At 38.7% G+C, this 27,232-nt stretch overlaps 1 protein-coding gene across 1 annotated transcript in view; it reads right to left on the reverse strand.

Annotated features, from left to right (window-relative positions):
• Positions 1-4,329: 4,329 nt before the first annotated feature.
• Positions 4,330-27,232, reverse strand: part of LOC126474245 (zinc finger protein 836-like) — a 132,578-nt gene continuing 109,675 nt past the window's right edge. The window contains exon 5 of the mRNA XM_050101708.1: positions 4,330-5,050. Within this exon, the coding sequence (XP_049957665.1) occupies positions 4,671-5,050 (380 nt within the window). The 3' untranslated portion in view covers positions 4,330-4,670. The remainder of the gene's footprint in view (positions 5,051-27,232) is intronic.

Here is a 27,232-nt window from a genome sequence, read left to right on the forward strand (position 1 = left end):
TGGAGGTAAAATCATTTGGCACGTATCATAAAACATGTCACTGACTTAAAAATTTCTGGGTGACAGATCCAGTGCATTGTACTGGGGGTGGGGGTTGTGTGGGCAGCCATTTAACAGAAGCTAAACAAACACTGAACATGCTCTTCCAACAGAGTCAGCAGCACATTCAGATTATTTACTAATAATGTTGTGGTCTACATTAAATTAACAATGCTGCAGGATATAAGGATAAACAAAATGCCAGTATTTCCCCTTTGCTTACAGGTTGGCTACACAACTTAAATACAAATAAATACAAAGTAATGTGTACGAACAATACAAAGTACCTAAGAGTATCAAATTATAACATTGAGAAACTGCAGTGTATCTGTGAAGGAAGTTGCTTACAAGACTTATGTGAAATCTATTATAAAATATTGCTTGAATGGTTGTGGTCTGTATTAGGTCAGCTTGATTGAAGACACCAAAGAAATTCAGAGATACACTGGTAAGATTTAATAGAATAATATAGCCCATATATAAGTATGACACAGATACTCAGGGAATTTGACCAAGAATTTGTAGAAGAAATATGACATTCTCACAAAATATTGGTAGATAAATTCTGAGAACTGGTACACAGAATATGCTGAGCAACAATTCTACTGCTTCCATCTTATAATAAGATCACATAAATAGATTAACTGTCTAAGGAAGTAAACAGCCACGTTGCATACACAGAAGGAAGAGTGCAGGTAGTGGCTGATATGAATTCTAAACACCCTAGTCAACATTACATTAATCATATGTTAACCTGTAAATTTTCCTGGGGTAAACAGTTACAGAAATTCAGATTCGTAGCCAGTTCCTTATGTTATCTCCTTTACATATCTACAGCTTCATTGTAATACAATCATATAATACTTTTATTTTGCAATAGACTATACACAGACTCAGCACTATCTCAACTCAAGCCTTCCAAACAAGAATAAGGACTGGATTAAATAGCCTCTGATTTTCCCACGTGAATTATAATCACTGTTCAGAAGGATATGCTGACTTAGAAAGCCACAAAGGATAAGAAGGAAGTAAGTTCGTGTTTTGTAAAACATCACTGAAAATAATTGAAACAATTGAATGAAACATGTTTGGATAAATAACAGAGTAAGTATAGTTGGTTACAACATATAAAACTGGAACAATTGTATCAGCAGGAGAAACATTTAATTTACAATTTATGATAATCTCACAAATATTAAAAAAGTAGAAATTACTATTAATGAAAGTAATTCTTTCAATTTTTCCACACTGGTATACAATACCAATCGTGAATAATTTATGAAACCAGCCACAGAATGAGTGATAACTCTGATCTAAACACAGGATCTATAACTTTTCTTTTCCTAATCTTTACAATATCAGTAAAATGTGTACATATTCTGAAGAAGTTACATGTGAAAAGCTTAAGTTATTATGGTATATTACTGATTTAAAAAGTGAAATCCAAATACATAAGTAAACAGCAGGAATATATTACGCAAATTAAGAAGTGCACAATGAAACAAAATACAGTACCATAGGGAAGGAAGACATGCTATTTTATAAAATGAAGATTATAAGAGAATTACACCAGGAATATATGCATGTATAATGCACTTGCTAATACTGTAGGAAGGTGTGTATCTGAAGCTGGTGTGTTTCATATATGTGTTGCAGGCTTTTAAGGGACAGAGAGTGCAGGAGGGGTGGGGGAGTGAGGGGGGAGGGGAGAGGGAGGAGGGAGGAGGGAGGGGGAGGGGGAAGGAGAGAGAGAGAGAGGGGGGGAGGGAGGGAGGGAGGGAGTGAGGGAGAGAGAGAGAGAGAGAGAGAGAGAGAGAGAGAGAGAGAGAGAGAGTAACAAAAAAAGAAGAAATAATTTACTATCTGTTGCCGAACATATATAGTAATAATTTAGTAAGTCAGGCAAGCAGAGAAACATATATTACTGTTATGCCCAACAGTGGAAAGTGCTGAAAAAGGGCCTACTAAAGGAAAATGTAATGAGAAAGAAAGGTACGTATTGCTCTGAATGAAAATAATATGGAAAATAAGAAGTAATTTACATCATGTCTATATGGGGGAAAAAAACACTAGCCCACATTTACTCTTACATGTTCAGCAAATATGTTAAGCAGTACATCAGAATGGTAGATAAGTAACATACCCTTGGGAACTGACATATCTGGTGACCTTTCCATCAATAGTTCACATAAATTCTGTTAACAGTTTCTTCTGTCAGTTCTTGGTAGAACAACATTATAAATGTGAAGCACCAATTTGCTTTTGTTCTACAATATTACTTTTATTGTGTAAACCGGTTTTTGGCTTATAAGGCCATCTTTAGACTTTTACTGAGTATTGTCACCAAAGAAGTTACAATGTTTGCAAACAACCTTGGAAGAGAAATAACACATCTAGACTGAAGCAGAAACATACAGTAAGTAACATCTTTAACAGTGTGGTGGTAATGTAATGAAGAAGTAAAAAATTGAACAGTAAATAAATAAAAATGGAGTAGATACAAAATGGGAGCAGCATACCTACATAACAGTTTCTATTAATAAACAAAACTAATAAAATAAAATAAAATTAGTACTTGACAAGGCTACATCAGGAGGTATAAAACATGCAGAGTGATACACAAACCAATTAAAAGAAGAAACAATTATCAACGTAACTACAGAATATATAAGGAACTTAAACAATATCAGTAAGATAAACAGAAATAAATAAATTCAGGAAAAGAGAGTCGTTTTAGGCAACATACCACAAATACAATCTTTGAGAGTGTGGTGGTACTGCATTTTAACATTAACATTATATTCAAAACAGTTTGCATTAAATAAATGAACCAAATAATCACAACTACAAGAGGTGTTAAACATGGACAGCAATGCAAGTACCAGTTAAAAGAAAGCCTTAACAATTGAAACTACAGTGTATATGGAATACATAGACAACTTCAACAAAACAACAGAACTTAATGAATACAGGAAAATGGAAATATGTAGAAACAGACTGTGTGAAAAATAATGAACAACAGAGATGATTATATGAAATTTAGGAGAGGGAAGGTGTTGTGCTGTGAAACAAAAATGGAAAATTATACCCCTCCTCTATGCCCCACCTGCTTCCCCATCCACTGTCTGCAAGAAATGGTGTACACTACCATATCTAGGTGAGGTATTGCAGATTGTAGCCAAAGCACTAAAAGCCTGCAAGTATAGACTTTCCTACTATGTTAAGAGCACAACAGTCCAGTGTATTTTTAATAGCAAAGATAAGATCCAGTTATTAGCCACTAATGGGGCATACAAAATCACCTGTTCTGATTGTGACAAATTTTAAATCAATCAGTCAGGTAGAGACATAACAACTAGGCTGGAGGTTGCAGAATTCTGACTCCGCATTTGCTCACCACGTACTGAGTGAGGGTCACAACTACCAGCCAGTGTCCTATGTAATTCACTTCACAAAGGCCATAAACTCAACCTGCTGGGAGCCCTGGAAATTAACAAACATCTTGCTCACAGTCCAGATTTAATCCTAAGTGACCAGACACAGCTCAATACCTCCTCTCTCCTAAACTTCATAACATTTTCTCTGTTGTTAATTACTTCCCACACTGTCTGTTCCTACATATTCACATTTTCCTGTATTCATTAAGTTCTTTTGTTTTATTGAAATTATCTAAGTATTCCATATAGACTGTAGTTTCAATTGTTAAGGCTTTCTTTTAACTGGTACTTGTAGTACTGTCCATGTTTAACATCTCTTGTAGTTGTCTCATCAAATATTGTTTATATTTTACTTGGTTCATTTATTTAATGCAAACTGTTATATATCTGCTGTTTTGAATATGATGTTAATGTTGAAATGCAGTAACACCACACTCTCAAAGATTGCATTTACGGTATGTTCCCTCAAATGCCTCTATTTTCTTGCATTTATTTATTTCTGTTTATCTTATTGATATTGCTTAAGTTCCTTATGTATTCTGTAGTTAAATTGATAATTGTTTCTTGTTTTAATTGGTTTGTGTATCATTCTCCATGTTTTATATCTCCAGATGCAGACTTGTCAAGTACTGATTTTATTTAGAAATTGTTACACAGACATGCTATTCCTATTTTGTGTTAAAGTTTTTCGTATCTACTTCATTTTTATTTATTTACTGTTCAAGTTTTTACTTCTTCATTACATTACCACAAAACTGCCAAAGATGTTACTTACAGTATGTTTCTGCATCAGTCTAGATGTGTTATTTCTCTTCCAATGTTGTTTGCAAACATTGTAACTTCTCTGGTGACAATACTCAGTAAATGTCTGAAGATGGCCTTATAAGCCGAAAACCGGTTAACACAATAAAAGTAATATTGTAGAACAAAAGCAAACTGGTACTTTTCATTTATCATATAAATTCTTCTCCTTACAGTCACTGCATTCTAAGGGACAACATTGATTTGAATAATTTTTTAACTTATGTCACTCTGTAAATGTTTACATGGTAAGATAATATGAAATTTTCTTTCTTATCTGGTTTGTGGTATAACTGTTGTACAATTTCAGCCATAATGTTATAAGCAATAGTAGTCATTTAAGGGAGAATCAATCAAAGAGATATTCATTTTTAAGGATAAATCTATGAAATTCTAGGAGAACTCAATGTCACTATTGATCATTTGTTGTTGACTCTCTGAGTGCCTTTGTCTGATATGCCTAATCAAGCTGCTCTTCTGGGTTGTCCTGACTATGCAGTATGGACAATGAAACTGTGGCTCTTTCCCACATTCCAGTTTTTGATGTACAGAAAGATTTCGATACCAACGATACACTTTTCCACATCGTCTGCAGGGATACAATCCTGCTCCTTTTCGATTGTTATCTTGATAAAGAAGTTTTGCTGCTTCAAAATCTAAGTCTTTCAATAAAACTGATCGTTGTCGTCTCCCAGCAACATCCACAAATGCAGAAGACCACCTTCCTGGATGTGAACGAAAGCTCCTGTCATTTAGGTGTATTTGTGCAGAACCTACAAATATTTAAACAAAAGATAAATTAGAATTAAGAACAAATATGAAACATCAGAAAAGGTATAAAAGAAATTTCTTAACTCAATGGGAAATCAAAAAATTAACTTCCAGTGATACACAAGGACATGCTATAATTCTGTAAGATATTTTTGTTGGTGTTATTCATACAAATATTGTAGTTTAAAAGAATTTTGGTTACACTGCTGTCCTTGCCAGCTGAGCAAAGTAAGTTAAGTATTTGTTTATAAAATATATTCTGTGAACTATGATATGGAAATAATTACAAAATTGTTAATTTGTTTCTGCTTCACACTGCATGAGTGGGAGTTGGAGCAACGTGGTTCCACATATCTCATTGGGAGTGGACCAGTAAATGGCTTGTGCTAAACATGTTGTACTTGTTAGTGGCATTTGTATCTCATACTGAAAGGTTGTCTGTCATAGAACTTAACATTGATGACAACAGAAACATATTGTAACTGTGTATTTATACTTCTGCTAAAGGTGGAAATAAATATATTATAAGCACAAAGTGAAAAAGCTACATCATCAGAACAGTTTACTTGTCAGGTTATCCACACTTTGAGGAATGTAAAATGATTAAAAAGCAAAAGAGCAATATTTTATACAGTTACAACATAAAGAAAGGTGAAAGATGACGTGTTTGAAATATTCTTGTATTAATATGGAAAGATTTATGGCCTAAAATGCAGACTAGTTTTTAAAGATTACAAAATTTCTTCAAGGGAAATGGAGGAAAAAAGGAAGAACAAGAAAGGATATACAAATAGTGAATATATTAAAGTCTAAGAAAAATAATTTAATGATGTTCCAGTGTTGTTCAATATGTCCTGCATAGAGTATAAAGTACAGAGCTGTAGGACATTACAACTACAGTGTAAACAAAGATTAATTCACATTATCAGCTGACACATTCTCTGGATACTTACTAAGAAACTGTTTTTCTCCTAAAAGAACCTGTGCTATAATTGTAAATTACTATTTTGTCCAATGAATTGTGAATAAAAGAAGTGATGATAGTGGCATTGTGAACCATAACAATTTCACTGTAGCATTGGATTCTTCATTGAGATACACATTATTCACATTTTCCGTAGCAACAACACACGAAAAATAAAGCACTTAAATTCCTTGCATTAAAAATTGTAGGCTTGTTTTATTCCTTTAGAAGGAATCAAAAAGGAAACTAAAATAAACGTACTTGAAAACCAATTCTGTACTAGATGTTTATTAGAAATCAAAGCCTTGTACGTGGATGTTATGATGAGATATCGTGTACATAAATATTTCTGTACAGTTCTGAAAGAAACATAGTCAAGTTTAGGAGTCATCTCCTCTTCCTCCTCCTCCTCCTCTCCCTCCCTCTTTCCCTTCCTTAAATGTGTGGTGTCGTCTGAAGAACAGGTAGCCAAAGCGAGGTTGGCACCTCACAATGAAACTACAGAAGAGAATAGTCACTGCATGCCACACCAACAAATGAAATAAGAAACATTTATGCAGCCATGTCTCCTACAGCTTTGTTATACCACCACAATCTATGGTCTTCTTTCGATTGAGCAAAGGAATGCTCGGCTCAGTTCACAATCAACAGTCAAGATGATAGCGTTGGCTTAGAAAAGCCACCAGTGTATTAAACATCTTAGGTAGAACTTAACGTGAACATTACGTCAGTTATTCTTCATGTGAAGAGGCTTTCAAAATTGTCTGTATCAAGTGATACTTTAATATTCAGAGACAGTTATAAATACTCAGCAAATTCTTGTGGAAATGGATTGTACAAAGTTAAGTAAATCTTCATGTCTGTATTGTAATAAAGTGAACTAATATCTTATATGTTACAGTTCCACTCAACCTCCCCGTGGAAAACAAAGAACCCACTATTCTGCTGGTGAGTGTACTTTTGTACAGCACAACCAACTAAATGTCCTACAATTTGTACTGTATAGAGAAGTATTTCTATCTTCTTGGATCTCTAATGAACTTGGCGATACACTTGTCTGAGGAACTATACTGACTTATGTAACACAGGATGCTGCATGTGCACTTAAACTATAATATTTTGAATTAAATGAGCAAATTTTAATCTGTAACTTTTTCATTGACATATCAGATTGTAGAAATATCTCACACATATGAAAGATAATTAAAATAATACCAGTTGTGAATTAGGTATTACATCCATAAGAGAAAGACACTAAAAACCATTTCATGCAAGGAGGCTATTCAGAAAACAACCTCATTCACCAAGAGTTTGCTATTCTTTGTTGACTGATTTTACCGCTACATAACAAGTATCTCTAAGAGATATCAAATTTTACATCTTCAGTTACCATGAAAACTACTTGCTACTTTTTCTGTTATGCATTCGAAGCATTCCATGCACTGATGTTTACCATAGCTAATTAACCAACAGGTAAATAGTGCACTCTCAATGTTCCTAATCCTTCATGACATGTCCGAGGTCTTCCAGTTATTTTGTGGGCACAGTTATATGTTATAAATATTATAGCTTCATCAAACAGCAGCATCATTTCTCCTGTCTGTGCACCACAAGCTTTTGTTAAAATTCAAATGAGAGGTTTGAAGAATTATTCATTATGATATGACTAAATGTTCAATACAGTTTTGGTATGCCTGCCTAATATCGCATAGGTCCCCCATGAGCATGCAGAAGTGCTGCAATATGAAATGGCATGGACTCAACTAATGTCTGAAGTAGTGCTGGAAGGCATTGACACCAAGAATCCTGCAAGTCTGTCCACAAATCCGCAAGAGTATGAGGGGGTGGGAACTCTTCTGAACAGCATGTTGCAAGGAATCTCGGATACACTCAAAATGTACACGTGTGCAGAGTTTGGTGGCCAGCAGGAGTGTTTAAACTCAGAAGAGTGTTCCTGGACCCACTCTGTAGCAATTCTGGACATGTCAGGTGTCGCATTGTCCTGCTGGAATTGCTGAAGTCTGTCAGAATGCACAATGGTCATGAATGGATGCAGGTGAGCAGACAGGATGCTTACATACGTTTCACCTGTCAGAGTGGTATCTAGACTTATCATGGGTCCCATATCACTCCAACTGCACACACCCCACACCATTACAGAGCCTCGACCAGCTTGAACAGTCCCCTGCTGACATGCAAGGTCCACGGATTCATGAGGGTTTCTCCATACCTGTACACATCCATCTGCTCAAAACAATTTGAAATGAGACTCATCCAACCAGGTAACATGTTTTCAGTCATCAACAGTCCAATGTTGGTGTTGATGGACCCAGGTGATGTGTAAAGCTTTGTGTCATGCAGTCATTAAGGGTACACGAGATACACGAGTGGGCCTTTGGCTCCAAAAGATCATATCAATGATGTTTCGTTGAATGGTTTGCATGCTGGCACTTGTTGATGGTGTAGCATTGAAATCTGCAGCAATTTGCGGAAGGTTTGCACCTCAGTCATACTGAATGATTCTCTTCAGTCATCGATGGTCCCATTCTCACAGCTCACAGGAGCTTTTTCCAGCTGCTGCGATGTCAGAGATTTGATGTTTTACCAGATTCCTGATATTCATGGTACACTAACGACTATGTAAGACACTTGTTGTCTTATATAGGTGTTCCCAACTGCAGTGGCATATTCTGGATGTTTACATATCTCTGAATTTGAATGTGCATGCCTATACCAGTTTCTTTGGCACTTCAGTGTATAACACGGTTGCTTTCACATGTGGCCCTGGCTTTTATTGACTAGGAAATGTTTGGACAGTGTTAGGAGTTGATGAATGGGTGTATGGGACAGGTCCTGCATCTGGATTGATCAAAAGGGCATTACATATGGAATGCAGGCTTGGGAGTGGGACTAGAATAGGGATGGACAAGGATATTCTGAAGGTCTGGTGGGAGATAGAATGCTTTAGATTTGGCCTCAAAAGTGAAATAACTGTGCTTCAGAATGTAGTTGGCTAGAAGAATTGAGAAAGAGTTGGAGGGTTTGGTATCACGACATTAGGAATGGCAGCGTTCTATGGGTGCAAGGTCATGGACATGGGGGATGTTGGAGTATTTGGGTGACACACCCACAGTGATCAACAAGGACTCTGGTGGTAACAGGACAGGAACTGCAGAAAAGTGGTGAAGGAATTATCAATGTCTTCAATGTATGTGGGGCAGTCAAATGAAAACCAAAGACCTATCACAACAGGCCCAACGAATGCTTCCAATAGAAAGTAATCACCACATGGGCTAAGGCATTTATCCCACTGGGAGACGAGTTGATCAATTCCTGTTTCGTAGAATGTGGTCGACCACTGATGGACCCACAACCGCACCCACTCTTAATCTTCCTTGTCTGACTGAAACTGATGTCGTCTTTTGTTCAGGTTATCAAAGATGTGAAAATCTCACAGTGAGATCGAGGCTGTATGGGTGTTGTTGCACTGTGTCCAAAATAAACCACTGAAGCGTAGCATTAGTCCAATTGGCAATGAGATGGTGACCATTATTGTGCAACAGAATGATGCCATCCAACAGCATTCCTGTATGTTTTGACTTTATGGTGCATTGCAGTTTCTGCAAAGTGTCTTTATAGTGCTGCACCTTCATTGCAGTTCCATGCCACGAGCAAGAGCTGGCTGGTTCTAGACAAATTCCACTCAACAGAGATACCAAAGTGATTTTTTTTACAAATGTTGAAAAAAATGCTTCCAATTTATTTTATTGGGCAGCACTAAATTTCAGTAAATTAGTGAATGTGCTTCATTTCTCCTAACAGTAACCTCAAATATTTAATCAGCATCATTATGATTGCATGAACTACAATAGATCATCACAAAGAAATACTAATAATACAGACGCTTATATTCTGTAGTTCTTTACCACCAAAGTAAACTGCAAAGGGATGTAATGTGGCTTGGCTGTTCTCTCTATGAAAACCTAGAACAGCATATTGAATGACAAATGAATATTTCTCAGAAAAATCCATGAAAATGGCCACTTCACTATCTGTAAGATTTTCTTTCAGGTGCCCCAGAAACGAACTCCCTCTATAAACTCTTTTACAATTGCACGATACGTCTTTAGTGTACCCATGTTAGTATGAACCCCCTGTTTCTATTCTATCTTTTCTTCTGGGCCATATTTTTTGGAAACACCTATGAAATAAGCCTCCAGCTCACATTTTCCGGGCATTGTTCACAGTGTTGCAGCACACTTTTTTTGATTAGTTCCTTGTAGTCATCATCCTTGATAGGTGTTGCAGTCAACATCAGTTTGGCATTTTGATCTATTACACACACACACACACACACACACTTACACACACAAAACTGAGTGTGTACCAGGAGCACCAACTGTAATACACCACTTTGGCCTCAGGTCACATCATTTTGAGAAGCCCAATTCACTGCCATGTAGTTTACAATGGGCTACGAATATTTCTTTCAAGTTACAAAGTAGTAAGTATTTCTGTTAATGAACTTTTTCACCATCCTCTCTAACTGCTATGTAGGCCTAATCACCTAGTCAGTTGAACTTCATTGCAATGATGCACTTTAATTTTCAGTTCATTCATTAAAATGCCTATATCCTTATGTTTCCAACATTGTTTTGCCATTAGTTGCTCCACATCAGTGGAGATCACACTAGCAGCTGGTAGTGAATCCTGGCACTTTCTGAGCTATCTGCCTTATGTAACCTATTGAATCCCTTTTGCTAATTCATTGAAGCTTTAAAGGCAAATCTCCAAGGGAACCCAATGAAGTATTCACTGTGTATAAGCATCAACTGCATCCATATAATCAGCAGACATTGGTTCTTGCTCATCTTGATGCTGTAACTGCTTATGAGCAAATTCTTGTCTGTATCTGGGACAAAGCTTCCGGCCAGGCTTGAAAACTTTATTGGTCAACAGTTTCAACTTTTCAACACGAAAAATGTCAACTATATGTAAAGCCTCCTTAACTTTACGTTTGTTTTTCCCAAATGGACTACAGTAGGTGTTTTGCGGAAACTGAAGTTTTATCATTAGCAGCATGTTATCGTAAGAACAAATTTGGGCATCTTCTGCAAATTGAAATCCAGATCTGAGTTTTATTTATTTATTTATTCAAGGATCATCGTACAATGATATAGGATTTGTGAAAGTAATACAATGTCGATCAATGAGTCAATATATAGCACACAGCATACATAACATGCTTTAAGACGATATGAGAGATAGCCTACAGGGATAGGGCACATAGTCAGCCATGGCCAACAATTCCAGTATTTGCCTTAGCAATCTAGGAAAACTATGGAAAACTCAAATCACAATGGCAGGTCCGAGCAGTTTCACACCCAAGAATAAGAGATCAGTGCTCTAACAGCTTCACTACGTCATTCGGTATTTCTCTAATGAATAAAGTTTCTTCAGTTACACACAAATTTAAAAGCTCGTTGCCCAATGACACTGCCTTAAGCTGACCTTTATCATGATAAAATGATGAAGGCTTACAGCAGTCAGTGCCATCTTGACAATTAAAAAATAAGCATTAGGCACTTCTTGGTTCATATCACAAAACAAACAAAAAAACAAATTAGCTCAAGTCACAACACTTTCTAATCAGAAGATCAACAGTACAGAGCAACTGATAGTTCAAAGAAAATACATATTCCTTCAACAATTGTGTAGGAACATTCTGCCAATGATTTAACAGTGTTTTGAATAGTGCCTTAAATACAGTCATGAAAGGAATTTCAGTAATGAATTTAGAAAACCTTCTGGGGTTATTCCATTCATGAGTAGGCATGTATCTAAAATTTTACCATACAACCATTGAAGCTTAAAGTATACTGTTTCTAGATGCAGCAAGATTGAAACAATGTTCTAACAGTGCCTTGGCAACATATTCAACAATGTTTTCTACAAAGTCTCAAATAATGTTTAATAAAACTTATTCATGGATGGATTTACAAAAACCTTTGGGTGAAATTTCATCGACGTCATCATTTGTTTTATTGCTCTTTATTGCGTTGACTGCAGCCACAGAGACGAACTGACCCCGCCTCCCCCTCCCTCCCGGTAGTGTAGAGCATAGGGGAAGTCGCAGGAAGAAAGCACATGATCTCAGTGACAAAAAGGAGGGTAGAGGCGATAACCTGCACAGGGGGGTGGGGGAGGGGGTGTAGACTGGGGACGGGGTGAGAAGAAAGATCGTAATGGTAAGCTGGCTGGTGCAGTCAATGTAGACGGTATCATTGGCCTCATCTGCAGTAGGGGATAAAGGGTAGTGCTTCAGAAGGGTAATGGGGCAGCAATGGGTTCATTGAAGGAGTGGGGAGGGGTATCATCACAGATCTGGATTAAAAGATCTTCAGGGTTGAATGACGAGACATTGACAGAGACTGTTGTGACACTAGGCAGTGCTGGTGAAAATAAGTCCCTGAAATGAGGGCAAGACAGTCACTTGTTCTGAGTAAAACACTGGGGGATCATTGTAGCACTGTGAGGGAGGAAGTTGGATGGAGATGCAAGAATCAGTGCACTTTTATCAAACGAAGAGTCACCACACTCGACTGTAGTAGGTTCACTGGGTGGCGGGTTGTGCACTATGGTTGTCTTCAACTGACCAGGCCAGTTTTAGCTTGTGTAAGGATACATTTTGTGGCTGACCATTGAGGAGAATAGCAAAGGTGTTGTTAGAGCATGATAGTATCTTGTGAGGGCCCAAATAAGGGTGCTGCAAAGTTGTACAAACCGAGTAACCAATGAGCATGACATAGTTGCAGGTGGTGTGGTTGCTGTGAAAGAAAAACTGCAGAGTTGGTAAAAGTGCAGAGTGTGTGTGTATAGGGAGGAGGCACGTGAACACGTGAGATATTTGAGTGAATTCACTCGACTAATGTGGGTAGGGTGAAGGGGGGAAGAGGATTAGAGTCCTTGACGTACTCTGTATGAAGGGCAAAGGTATTTGAAACTTTCTGAAGGAGCGAGGGATCCAATAAGATTGACATGTACATGGCGAAAATGTTCCTTTTGGGGTGTCGAAGTGTCTGAGAGGAGGTAGTGCACATCGACCGACCTTGCTATGTCGGCAGAGAATGCCTGTGCACACCCCAGTGCGGCAGTTACTTTTGATGTTTGGCCAGGCAAAACGCTTGGTAAAAAGGTGAGTAGTGGCACTGATACCCAGGTGGGCCAAGTCATGAATGGCACTGAAAACTGTGCATCGCAGGGCAGAAGGAACTATGGGACATGGCATGCCATCGGGATCTTGTTGCTGTAAGTGAGCCAATTCATCTAGATCAAGTGGCGAAGTAATGGAGTTACTTCTCAAGATGTAGTCCTCGATGATAGTGCCAGTAGCTTTGAAATAGAAGGCATCTACAAACGAGGTCCGTATGTCGAAAACAACGATGGGAAGGATCAATGGCAGGATTATGTAACGCGTCCATGAGGGGTCGGTGGTCCATAATAATAGTAATCTCGCAACCTTCAATGTCTTCTTGGATGTATTAGGGTGTATAACTTCCTGTCAAAAGCAGACCATTGACACTGGGAGAAGGACAATTTCTTGGAGAAGAAAGGCAGAAGCTGTGAGATGTCGCCTATATGTTGCTGAAGCATGAGACCGAAAGAGGAATCACTAGCATCCTGATAGTAGAGATGCACACTTTGGCGATAGGGTGTGCAAATGTGACAGCATTGGAGAGTGTGATCTTGAGATTTTCAAAAGCTTGTAACATAGCATCAGACCAGTTCACTCTACATGATGCGGAAGTTTTCTTGCCAGCTAAAGCATCTGTGAGAGGGGCTTGAAGTGAGGCAGCATGGGGTGCATGGCGCCTGAAAACTTTTACCATACCTAGAAACCTGTGAAGATCACACCAGGTTTCAGGTAGCAATAGATCAGATATGAAGGAAACACGATTGGAAGTTTGGCAAATGCCCGAGGTGATAACCATATAACCTAGGAAAGAGACACTTGAGTGGCGGAGATGAGTTTTTATGATTAATTTTGACAACATTCTCTGTGAGGACCTGTAACACATGTGATAGGTGTTTCTCATGTTCATCACCAGAAGAGGAAAAGATAAGGATGTCATCCAGAAATGCATAGCAGAATGACATCAGGAAAAGTAGAGAATCAGTAAAGTATTGTCAGGTTTGGGTGGCATTTTTCAGTCCATAAGGCATAAAACAATATTCAGATAGCCTTAACTATATATATACTAAGATGGTATCTGTTCTTTCGGACATGTCCGAAAGAACAGATATCATTGATGACCATGCAGCTCATTAGAATGAAATTACAATGAAATGAACACCCTTAGCTGCTTACAGGCATTGACATATGTCAACGGGGACAGATGACGTATGTCAATGCCTGTAAGCACCTAAAGGTGTTCATTTCATTGTAATTTCATTCTAACGAGCTGTATGGTCATCGACGGTATCTGTTCTTTTGGACAAGTCCGAAAGAACAGATACCATCTTAGTATATATATAGTTAAGGCTCATTGGCCACTTGACCATCTTCTACTTCTTCTGTGCGAATGCACAAACAGTGCCCGAACTCTTACAGGAATCGGCAACGCACTGCGAGTAATGAATATAATGGGCGGGGGCACTACGAATGTAGTGCGGGACAATACGTTGAGAATGTGGGTTTCACGGGAGGCGTGCCAGAGATAAATCCCCGCAGTTGCATTATCCTCTGTGTCCACGGTGGCTCAGATGGATAGAGCGTCTTTCATGTAAGCAGGAGATCCTGGGTTTGAGTCCCGGTCGGGGCACACATTTTCATCTGTCCCTGTTGACATATGTCAACGCCTGTAAGCAGCTAAGGGTGTTCATTTCATTGTAATTTCATTCTAACGAGCTGCATGGTCATCGATGGTATCTGTTCTTTCAGACATGTCTGAAAGAACAGATACCACCTAGGTATATATAAATTATTTAAGACATACAGTTGGTATATGGGTCCCCAAAAAATACCCAAAATTTGGCACCCAGAATGTTTTCATCAATTTTGCATGTGCATGTATTGTGGTAGAGGAGGACAGAAGCTATTGTACAAACATCACAAGAAGACAGCAGGGCAGTTCTTGACTGAATCCATCCATAAAATTACAATTTATGGCTGGCTGAAGATGGGGTCTCTAAGTTACACAATGAATTTTATGCCATTTTTGAAGTAGTACAGCTGTCAGCAGGTCTATTTAAAAATCTAATCATCAATGTAATTTTATTCAGCACAAAAAGATGTTGATGTATAAAAAAGCAGGGTTTTTAAAGTTAAAAGTGCCTTTATTAAAAGTTATCCAAAACTCGCACTTTGGCACACATGTAGCTGGTGCAAGCTTGGGACCCCAATCTATAATAGGCTGTAGAAATGGAACCAAAGGAGATATTGAGATGGAACTTGGTGCATATCCACCCGAGACATAGTGGAGCTTCCCTATGAAATTTCATTGGGTTTGGAAATGGATGAGTATGGGCCCCTGGTCCACTTGAAATGAATTGACTCTAGCTTTCGAACTCTTGCTCTTTTTCTAGTAGCAATATACTCATCATGTACACAACCACAAGGAGTAACTGAAAAAATGGTTAAATAATGTTGGCCAAGTGCAAGTAGGACTTGTGTACTCAGGTTTTCTATATGGTTCATCCAGCTCGGGAATCAAGAATGTCAACGATTTTTGCCCATTTTCGATATAGATACTGACAAGACATTGGTTGGGAAATCCAAGACAGTATCAAAAACTCCACAGTAGTTACTCAGATTAGCCCAGACACACAAAACGAAGCAAGTAGGGAACTTCAGTTTATTTATGTAGATATATAAGATTTAATAAAATACTTTGTGTTTGATTACTAAAACATGACTACAAGTTATATTTTATATTTGCTTGTGCTAATGTTCACCTATTATGCTTTTGACAGATGATAAATGCAATGTATGTTCTAATGGTACAAAAAATATTTTTATGTAATGGCAATTTAATCATCTTCAGATTCCTTTATTTTACTTGTAATGTAAAACTTTGCTTGTTGCCAAATATCATGATTTTACATCCTCTGGAAGCACCCTATAGGTTTTGAATACTGAGTTTGCAAGTATCAAAATATGTGACATAAATGTTAATATCTTTTGACTGTACTGGCTCAGAAGCTTGAAACTTTTACAACACCACGGGCCCATACAGTTAAGTACAATATGCGAATCTGTTCAAAAGAAAAAGGTGTCATAACAGATGGTCAGACAAACAGATGGACATACGAAAAAGACAAAACAAATATTTTTTCATGTTATATAATTACAGATTTTTCCTTTAATTGTACTGTGAAACCTTGCATCTTGCCAAATTTCACCATTCTATGTCAACGGGAAATACCTCATAGGTTTTATAAGTGAGTTTTTGAGTATCAAAAAAATGTGACATAAGTGGCCATATCTTTTGATTGCACTGACTTAGAACTCAAAATTTTTACACTGCTAAAGGACAATAGACCTTAGTATGAGTCATAAATTTGAACTTGACATGTCTAACCATTCCTGAGAAAAAGGATTCTTAATAGTTGGACAGGCAGATGGACAACAAAGTAATCCTATAAGGGCTAGATGGTGCACTTATAAAAAGGCATGTTCAATTGCAAATTGAGACAGTAAATAAACACTTGCAAACATACAGTGCAATTATAAATAAATAAGTATGGTCAGCTTACAGTCAAGTTGCACAGCATGAGTTGCTAGTGAAGTGTTCAAAACAGCACTGGAATGATATGTTCAAAAACAGGCTGTCGCAACAAGATCAGGGAACTGCAATAAGGCACTATTAGCATTGTGGCTTGTTACAATAGCACATGTTCAAACTGTGTAATGGAGGATGGACAGTGTGTGTTATGAAGGCATTTACTGTAGAGGAGGGTATGTCATGGGCAGATGAAGGCACAATAAGGTCCAAGTCCATTCACCTTGAATGATTTGGAGTTAACAGTTGGTACTCACCCAAAATCTGATGTGTGACCTAAGCTCGGTACGAATTAGAAGATAAACACTGTACAATGACTGTCTGACAATGGTTCCTTAGCCAGACTCTGACTGATGAAATGTGGATGCAGGTGGTACCTGGCCCAGAAAGCTCAAAGGAATAATTGGTTCAACTGCTGAGAGCAAACTGCTGATGTGTGGTTGAGCACCAGCCTAAATACGGTCGCAGGATGCAGATACTATGCAAACAGCTGGCAAGCACATGACATGTCGTAGGAAGATAGTGCCTGCATTCACAGTACTGTGGTAGTGGAAGAATGCTCTGCTGGCAAAGGAACTGGCATCCCTCATGGCAGCTACCAGAGACACTGTGGACAATAAATCACCATGTTGCTGTTGTTACTGATGTTGCTGTCCAGAACATTTACCAAGATGTGGGACATGCGTGGATCATTGTTTGGTTTCAGACACTTGTGCATGTTGCAGCAAATGATGCCTGAACATGGTCACTTGCATGACACAAGCATGTTGGAGGTTTGCAGATTGCTGTCTTCTAGGAGGGACGCAGTATCCTTTGCCCCAGGAAAGAGATGGTGAATTCATTTGCGATGATCGGGCCTCCTTCCCCTCCCCCAGAAAACAAAGGAGATACTGTTGGGAGACATAGGGTGAGGGCCAATTACATCATTAGTTCTGAGGAAGGTGTGTCAGGTGTGTCTAGCACCCATGTGAAGAGATTGGGATCCTGGGCAAATTGCAAGGGTAGTGTTGGCAGCCCAGGTGTGAATATACAAGGATACCAAACACAGTAAGCGAGACACTGCATACAGATGTCTGATAAGGGTGCAAGAGCACCATGGTAAGAACATAGGAAAACCACACCCGAAGGGCAGAAAGAAGTGCATGAGCACCTGGAAAATAGGATAGTGGCACCCACAGGGCACATCGCAGGAGATAATCAGAAGTACACTAGTTGTGGCTGAAGGACACAGATGAGTGTGGGAGCAAGTGGGAAAGAAACTGTTGTGCCCGGATGGCATAGGTAGGTATACGGAACACTAGGGATATAAGATGATGGTGCCTGGAAGGCATAGGTAGCTGGGAGAGAATATAGATGTAAAGTGATTGTGCCTGGAGTGCTTAGACAGATGTGGGAGCACCAGGGATATAATCCTTGGGCTGCAAATATATTGCACCTGGTGAGCTCAGAAAGGTGCGGAGCACTTGAGAAGTAATTTTGTTGTGCCTGGAGGGCAGAGATGTGTCGACAATGATTCCTGGTCCCTGGCCATGGAAGCGTGTTCAGCTGGCAATGGACTTGGCCTATATTGCAGTGGCTGGGAAAGAATCCACATCACTGTTCTTCAGAACATCTGCCAACATGTGGGACAAGTGCATGTCATTGTTTGGCTTCAAGTGCCTACTGCAGCATAAGATGCCTCAAGTGTGGCCAACTGCGGGAGTTGCAGGTTTGCATGTAGCTGTCTTGTAGTAGGGACACAGCAGGGCAGAAGAAAGTGCAGACATATAAGCAACAAAGGATGGACAAATTAGCTGTAGATAAATTAAAAATAACAGTAACAAAGGTAAAGAGGAATGGGATAGAATAGAGTTGAATTGGTGATACATAATAATAATAGAAATTCCTAGATGGATAATACATAAAATAAAGAAAAGGTAACGAATCACCTATAGCTGACTAATGTGTGATGCACAGAAACATGCAACAAAAACAATATTTTACTAGCATTCAAGCTATAGTTTTTTTCTCTAGTATCAGTACACACATTTATGCACAATCACATAGGCACTCAAATGCACACAGCCATGGTGAACACAGTTCAATTTAGTTGTTTGCAGGTTCTGTAGATTATAGTTTTGACCTCCTGCTATAATACGGAACAAAACAGTTTTACGATTACATTACATTTTCTCAGTGAAAAATACGCAGTATACTGACACGTTTATCTGAACAACCCTTTTAAAAATACGTACACTTAGATACATAAAATGTCTCTCTTCTCTCTCTCTCTCTCTCAAACACACACACACACACACACACACACACACACACATGCAAACAAATATTATTACAGATTCCGAAATTCTTCTAAAAAAGTACAAGAAGTTGTCAAGTAAAAGGATAAGTATAAGAACTGATTATGTACAGCTTATATTCAGTCAGCATTTAGCTCTTCATTCTATCCTGACAGTACATATGAATGAATTGTGGATTTCGATATAAGATAGGTAATACCTCAGAAATACACGAACAACCCCTTGATTTGATGGGGTAGTTACACATAGAAACTCTTATTTTAACTCATAGTACCGGCTCTAAATATGTGTATCGCTGATTTCGTTGCAGTGTTCAGGAAGGTTTACTTGTACCACTTTTGGTTTCCTTGGCAGCAGTTTTAAAATCTTCTGAAGATTTATTCACACTCTGCAAGTACAGGATGTCCATAAATTATCTTCACAATTTAATGCTTTAATAAATTTACATCTATATTAGATATTAAAAAATGGTTTCCAACATGTGATAACTCAGAACTTGAAAACCTGATAAAATGTGGACCTCAAAAGAGAAAGCTTAGTATGTGGCCCGATACCCAAGTGAACAAAATTTTTTGAACATGATATAGAACAATTAGAACCTGATGTCATGTTTCAAGAGGATGGGGCACCACCACAATGGTCCCTAAATGTCCAGAAATTTCTAGATGAAATGTTTCTGGATTGATGGGTTGGACAAGATGGTCCAGTTCACCAAGATCCCCTGACCTCATACCACTAGACTTCTTCCTGTGGGGTTTTGTAAAGAAACTGCTGTACTGGATCAAGTTTAGAGTCCTATAGGATTTGTAGGCATGCATTTGCAATGTCTTAGGACATGTCACTGTGGAGATCTTGAATCGTACATAGAGAGAAAGGAAATTCTGCCTAAAAATTATCAAAAATTAATATGTAAGAATGAGGAAACAAAATGTTATGAGTTATCTTATCACATGTTGGAAACCATTTGTTAGTATCTACTATAGTTTTAAAGGTATTAAAGACTTAAACAGTAAAGATAACTCATGGTTTACAGACAACCTGTATTTCTTTGCCTAGTTTTCTTTGTCAAGCAGAGTATTACCAACAAAATAAGAATTTCAGTAATATGCCTCTTTCTTATGAAAAAGTTTTTCCATTGTACATGAATTTTATATGACTAAGTCTGTTCAATGATCAGAAAAGATTAGTTATCTATGACAGGGTGGCAACTCAGACTTTGGAAAAAACTCCTGAGAAGTCTAGATATGGGGAGGAATATGGTGTCAGAAGATGTTCCTGAGAAATTGATAGTAAGTGTGAGGGAGGGGGGGGGGGGGGGGGGGAGGTGGAGGGGGCAGGTGCGGGGGCTGTTGAGCATCTCACAATAATGACTTTTCTTTCCTCTCGGCTGTAGTTTAACCACAGTTTTTAAAGACTGATAATTTATAAGGGCTCATGTTCAAATAATTAACACACTAGGACATAAAGTATTAATTATTTTAAAATTTATGATTTATAAAGTTCAATAAAATTGAACTCCAATGTCAGGTTAAAAACACAGAATTCCCTAAGATTTTACAAAATTTCTGAAATTCCCTGAGATTTCTCTGATTTTTCCAGGTAAAACGTAATTCCCCAAGAATTCCAGGCTTTCCAGAAGAATTGCCACCCAGTAAGAGTGACTGAAGCAGAGGAATCAAAATACCACCATCAGCTGGAAGCTGAGTAATATGTCTTCTATCCGACATGGTGCCAAAATAAAAAAGGACAAAAAACGCGTGTACCATTTCAGATAGCATATCTGCTCTAGTCACTTTACAAAGTAGTGTATTGGAGGTACATGATAATAGCACACAAAGCTTTTAACAAGTGGAATCCTGAAACAGAAAGTCTTGTTATTTAAGTTGCATTTTCAAAGAAATAGATGGGTCAACAAGGCTAGGCAATGGCTGAAGATCAATGGATAATGTGACACTGAAGGTGAATGGAACAACAGAAGACAGAAATTGTCAGAACACAAATTGCTGAAAATAAATAAGCTTAATATTACCAGTAATACAACAGAGGATCCGCTATCACGGATACTATACGGTGTGGTTCATAGCTAGTGTTAACTGCTTTGTATCACTTACAAGAGGCAGTCAAATGAAGGCCAAACACCCACCACAACAGAACCATGGAATGGTTCCATTCAAAAGGAGTCACCACACATGTTAAGACATTTACCCCACTGGAAGAGGCGATGATTAGTTCCTGTTTTGTAGAATGTGGTTGGCTGCTGACGGATCCACAACCACACCCACTCTTGCACTTCCTCATACAACTGAAACCAATGCCCATGCATGTCTTTCTTCACATAGCTGAAGATGTGAAAATCACATGGTGAAAGATCCAGGCTGTGTGGAGGATACTGCATTGTTTCCCAACCACGCCTTTGATTGGCAGTACGGAGGTATCATTGTGCAACAGGACCCTTCCTCCGCTCGTGTTCCTTGAGTGTGGAACTACAATGAATGTGCAGCCTATGAAGAGACTTTTCAGAAATTGTGCTGCAACATAAAGTCAAAATGCCCAGAAATGTTGTCGGATGGAAACATCCTGTTGCATGACATCAACTGCCCCCACAATGCCAACCAGATGAAGGCTACACTTCAGTGATTTGGTTGCGACACAAAAAGCAACATTTTCCATGTAGCCCAGATCTTCATCATGAGATTTTCACATCTTTGCCAACCTCAAGAAAGATGTGTGTAAGTCGGATGAGGAAGTGCAAGAGTGGGTGTTATTGTGGATTCATTCACAGATGAATGCGTTTTATGAAACAGGAATTTATTGTCTTGTCTCATAGTGGGATAAATGTCTTAATTCCTATGGTGATTACTTTTGAAAGGAATCATTGCATGGTCCCATTGTGACAAAACTGAGTATATGTTAATAAGAGCAAGCAAATTTCCTATGAAAATACTTGGGTTGTGCAGAAAAGATCAAAGTTTTATTGGCGGATGTAATTCAGATATAAACATATGACTGTGGGAACATGTTATCAATTAATTATACTAAGTGACTAAATAACCTGAGTCGTAATTTGAGAAATGATTCTAAATTGTAAGGTTTCCGGGTGGGTGGGCAAAGCAGTGAAGAACACAGCTCAATGTTAGCAAGCTGCTTATGATGTGGTTAATCATAGTTTTACTAAAACTTAAAAATTTAATTGTATGAATACTCTCTCATTCTGAACAGGCCTCAGAGGGCCCAAGGGTATCAACTGACCACCATGTCATCGTCGGCCAATAATTGTCACTGGATGCGGATATGGAGAGTCACGTGTTTAGCACACCACTCTCATGGCCATTGTCAGCTATCATGATTGGAGCTGCTACTTCTCAACAGCTCCTCAATTGGGCTCACAAGGGCTTAGTGTACCCCATTTGCCAACAACACTCAGCAGACACAGATGGTAACCCATCTAAGTGCTAGCCAAGCTGCACAGTGCTTAACTTAGGTGATATGAACGGAACCAGTGTTACCACTGCGGCAAGGCTATTGGCAGTTGTATGAATAGGTAGCTAATTTTAATTTGCATACTATTTTGTTGATATTATGTAACGGTATTACTGTCACCTTATTTTGACCTGCCTTTCAACAGTTACTGATAAACTTAGATTACAAGAATATCTGCCTACTTACTTTCATCCCTTCTTTTGCTCTTACTAAATATAACTGTATCCTCAAAAAACAAAGATGATGAGACTTACCAAACAAAAACGCTGGCAGGTCGATAGACACACAAACATACACACAAAATTTTAGCTTTCGCAACCAACGGTTGCTTCGTCAGGAAAGAGGGAAGGAGAGGGAAAGACGAAAGGATGTGGGTTTTAAGGGAAAGGGTAAGGAGTCATTCCAATCCTGGGAGCGGAAAGACTTACCTTAGGGGGAAAAAAGGACGGGTATACACTCGCAAAGAGTTTGGGCCAAACTCTTTGCCTTTACAAATGTCTGCTCGTGTCTGTGTACGTGTGGATGGATATGTGTGTGTGTGTGTGTGAGAGTGTATACCTGTCCTTTTTTCCCCCTAAGGTAAGTCTTTCCGCTCCCGGGATTGGAATGACTCCTTACCCTCTCCCTTAAAACCCACATCCTTTCGTCTTTCCCTCTCCTTCCTTCTTTCCTGATGAGGCAACAGTTTGTTGCGAAAGCTTGAATTTCGTGTGTATGTTTGTGTTTGTTTGTGTGTCTATCGACCTGCCAGCACTTTCGTTTGGTAAGTCACATCATCTGTGTTTTTAGATATATTTTTCCCACGTGGAATGTTTCCCTCTATTATTTACAATATCTTGATTATCAAAAGGATTGTATTTATTTTGAGAACTGGATTTTGCATTTTTACTCTTAACTTTCAGCACTTTGAGCAACACTTAGAAAAACTAAGTTCAATTGGAAAAGGTTGGTGAGTGTATTGGAATAGTAAGGTGTGCAAGATTGAATAATAGGTAGTATTAGCTCCCAATGAGACTTTACTTCACCACCTGATATCACAGTAAAGAACCAGCGAAACATCACATGTGGTGTTTGTTGACAACAACCAAGAAGAAATATGGCTGGGAGTAAATAAAACTTATGAAGAACAAGGATAGTGAAAAATACTTGAGTATGCAGATTTGCAGAAGTTGATACTGGTTGTCAATAGTACCGAAGATCAACAGCAAGATTATGCAGCAGTGCGAATTCTATTGCTACCACTGGGACTCATGAATTTTGAAGAGGTTTGGGTAGTCTATGAACTATTATTAAATCCTTCAACTAAAATTATGATGGAGAAGAAAATAACCAGTCCAGATGTGGGAAGATTTCGACTACAATTACAAAGGGTTTTGATTGTAATAATCTCACAACTAAAAAAGAACAGTCCACAGGTGTACTGTCAGTCCATAGTGTCCAACGGGCACTATGGACCAGCAGTACATCCGTGGACTGTTCGAGCAAGAAATATGCCAGGAGAAACTGAAGAATCACAATCTCACAACCAGTCCACAACAGCAGTCGTGGATCACCACTATGGCTCAACAGACAGTAGCTGCAACAGAACCAATGGTACATCCATTTTCAGTGATGCACCATAACACACACACCAATCCAGCTCCCCATTGACATTTACATGTGTCAATTTTTTAAAATTTTTTTTTGAAGGTAGTGGGGGGGGGGGGGGGGGGGGGGCAGGGGGGGGGGGGGACGTGCAAGTGGATTTGGAACCAGAGTTTGAGGGTGTACTAAAGTGGCATAGCTAGCCTTGTTACAATATTAAGCTGAGATTAATTAAACATGCCTGTGAAGGGTTACTGGTCCCCAATCATGTGCCTCCCCAGGTGGCGGGTAGGGGAACACTCACCAGGCTCGGGGCGTACCGAACCCAGTAGCTGCTGCCTTGCAGAGAGGGAAAACCCACAAAGGCTAAGGGAGAGAACCCTGACAGAAACCTCCTGTGACATGAATAGGGCTCTGGAATGTGAGAACAGTGTGGCAAACAGGTAAACAAATGGAAGTGGTACAGTACAAGAAATGGAACGATACAGATTGGAAATTTCAGAATTTAGTGAAACAAGAATAACTGGATTTGGAGAAAGAAGAATAAAGGAAGGACATATCCTCCTCTATTTTGGAAGAAAGCATGAAACCCATAGTGAAAGAGTGATGTTAATACTAGACCGGAGAGCAAACCAGTCTTTGATAGAGTGCCACCCAATTACAGAGAGAATCATAGCTGCTTGCTTTGCAATGAGTATAAGACCAGATACCATGTCACACAACAACAGAAGTGTCAGAAGATGAAGCGAAAGAGAAGTTTTATAGCAAACTGCAAGAAACACTGCAAAAGTATGAAAAAAGAGATATTCCCCTGCTGATGGGTGACTTTGATGCAAAAATTGGGAATGACAGCCAAGAGATGGAGCAGATTCCTGGGTGACATTGTCTCATAGATTTGTGCAGTATGTTTAAAATGATCATTGGAGATTCTATTTACACCCATAAATGGTGTCACAAAGTGTCATGGGTTTCATCAGATGGCAGTCCAACAAATAATGGAACAACTCTGGGCCTGGACATCAATCCAGAGTTACTTAAAATAACTCTATTATAGCAGAAATTTTACATCCATTCCTGACAGCCATATGGATGAATGAAAAAGTACCAAATGATTGGAACCGAGGTATGCTCATCAAGCTCCCCAAGAAAGGAGACTTATCAGTTTGTGGTAATTGAAGAGGCATCGCCCTATGGTCAATCCCAACCAAGATCCTCTTGTGATAATCCTATATAGGATAAAAGCATATGTAGACAAGAAAATAAGAAGAGAACAAGTGGGATACAGGAAAGGTTGTTCTTGCATTACCAGACAAATACCTTCAGAATAATAGTTTCATTCATATGAATATCAGTCACTGCTTTACATGGTGTTTGTAGACTTTGTAAAGGCGTAGAATAAAAATATGGAGCTCACTGCAAACTTTTGGAGTTTTCAAGAAAATAATTGCTCTTGTCAAGTGCGTGAATGAAAACTACATGTACCAAGTTCAACATCAAGGTCTGCTTTCAGATTCAATAGCAGTGAAAACAGGAATTAAAAAAGGCTGCATGCTCTCACCATTACTATTTAACATAGTACTGAATCTGGTAATGGCACAAGCAATGGATAAGGTGAAAGGAATAAAATGGAGCCATGGAATACATGTAGAACACTTAGATTTTACAGATGACATTTGCTTTCTGTCCCACAGCCACAACAACATGGAAGAGAAATTAGAAGATCTGAAATCTGTGACGAAGAAAGTCAGTTTGAAAATTAATGCCCAAAAAACAAAAGACATGCGGGAAAATGATAACAACATCGCAGAGCTTAAACTTGGAAGCCAGATAACTGAAAAGGTGGATAAGTTTTGCTGCCTTGGAAACATGATTACACCATATGGTGGTGCAACAGAGAACATCAATAGCCACATCAACAAAGCCAAAGGCGCTTTTACAACTGTTCTCTATCTGGGAATAATTATTAAGGACCAAATTGTGGATATTTGAAAGTAATATAAAATCTGTGCTTCTATGTGGATATGGGACATGGAAAGTCACAAAACAGCTGATCCATCAGCTGCAGACATTTAACAACAGATGTCTGAGGAACGTCCTGGGGATACGGTGGCCAAATGTTATCTCTAACAAAACACCCTGGAAAAGAACCAACCAGAAGCCAATTGAGCTGCAAATAAGAAGTAGGAAGTGGAGATGGTTAGGACATACACTTAGGAGATGAAATGAACATATTGGGAAGGAAACAATTTTATTGGATCCCACAGGAACGACAGAGACAAGGCAGGGCCAAAATGACATGGAGATGACCAGTTGGAGCAGAAGGTCAACAGCAAGGAATAGGACGGGTAGAAGTGAAAATACTAGCAGAAGACAGAACAATATGACAATCCTTTGTTGCAGCCCTATGCTCCACATAAGTCAAAAGGAATCAATAAAAAAAAATTAAACATGTTCTACTGTAGACTCTGTATGCCTGTGGCAACAAGAAAAATGGGTGTGGAAGTCCTGGGATAGTACAGATCATTTAGTGAGCAACTGACTAATGTTATAAAAGAGTTAACTGCCACTCTCAGGCAAACAAACACAACACTAGAGCATGGTTTCCTGATCTGTGTTCCACAAAACACTGATGTTCTGCACAACAATGGCATTCTGTGGGAAGTGAGTAAGTGCTCTGTGAAAAGCTATTAACAATGTGGTATTTTTTCTGACATTTTTGAGGATACTAATTACGTTTAAAATTTTTATTATGGTTTCTGTGTTACTGATTAGGATTTAAAATTGAAGTAATAACTTCATAAAACAAATTTTTCTCACTTTTTAAAATCTTATTAATCTTCAAAATAAACAATATGTTCCATCAAAGCACCAGGATTCTCCATCAGAAGAAAAGTCTGGGAACCCTTCCACTAGAGCAGGGCTTCCCAACCTTTTCAGCAGGTGGAGCCCTTCTTCAGTCGAAAATCCATGGTGGACCCCTAGTCAGTCAAGAGCACAGTAACTTTAAACTTCAGAACGAAACCCATGGGAACTGAAAGCTTCTTAATGCAAGTTCCATGTTCCCAATGACTCCCCCCC

Source organism: Schistocerca serialis, chromosome 4 (assembly GCF_023864345.2).
Source record: "Schistocerca serialis cubense isolate TAMUIC-IGC-003099 chromosome 4, iqSchSeri2.2, whole genome shotgun sequence".
NCBI classification, from domain to species: domain Eukaryota; kingdom Metazoa; phylum Arthropoda; class Insecta; order Orthoptera; family Acrididae; genus Schistocerca; species Schistocerca serialis.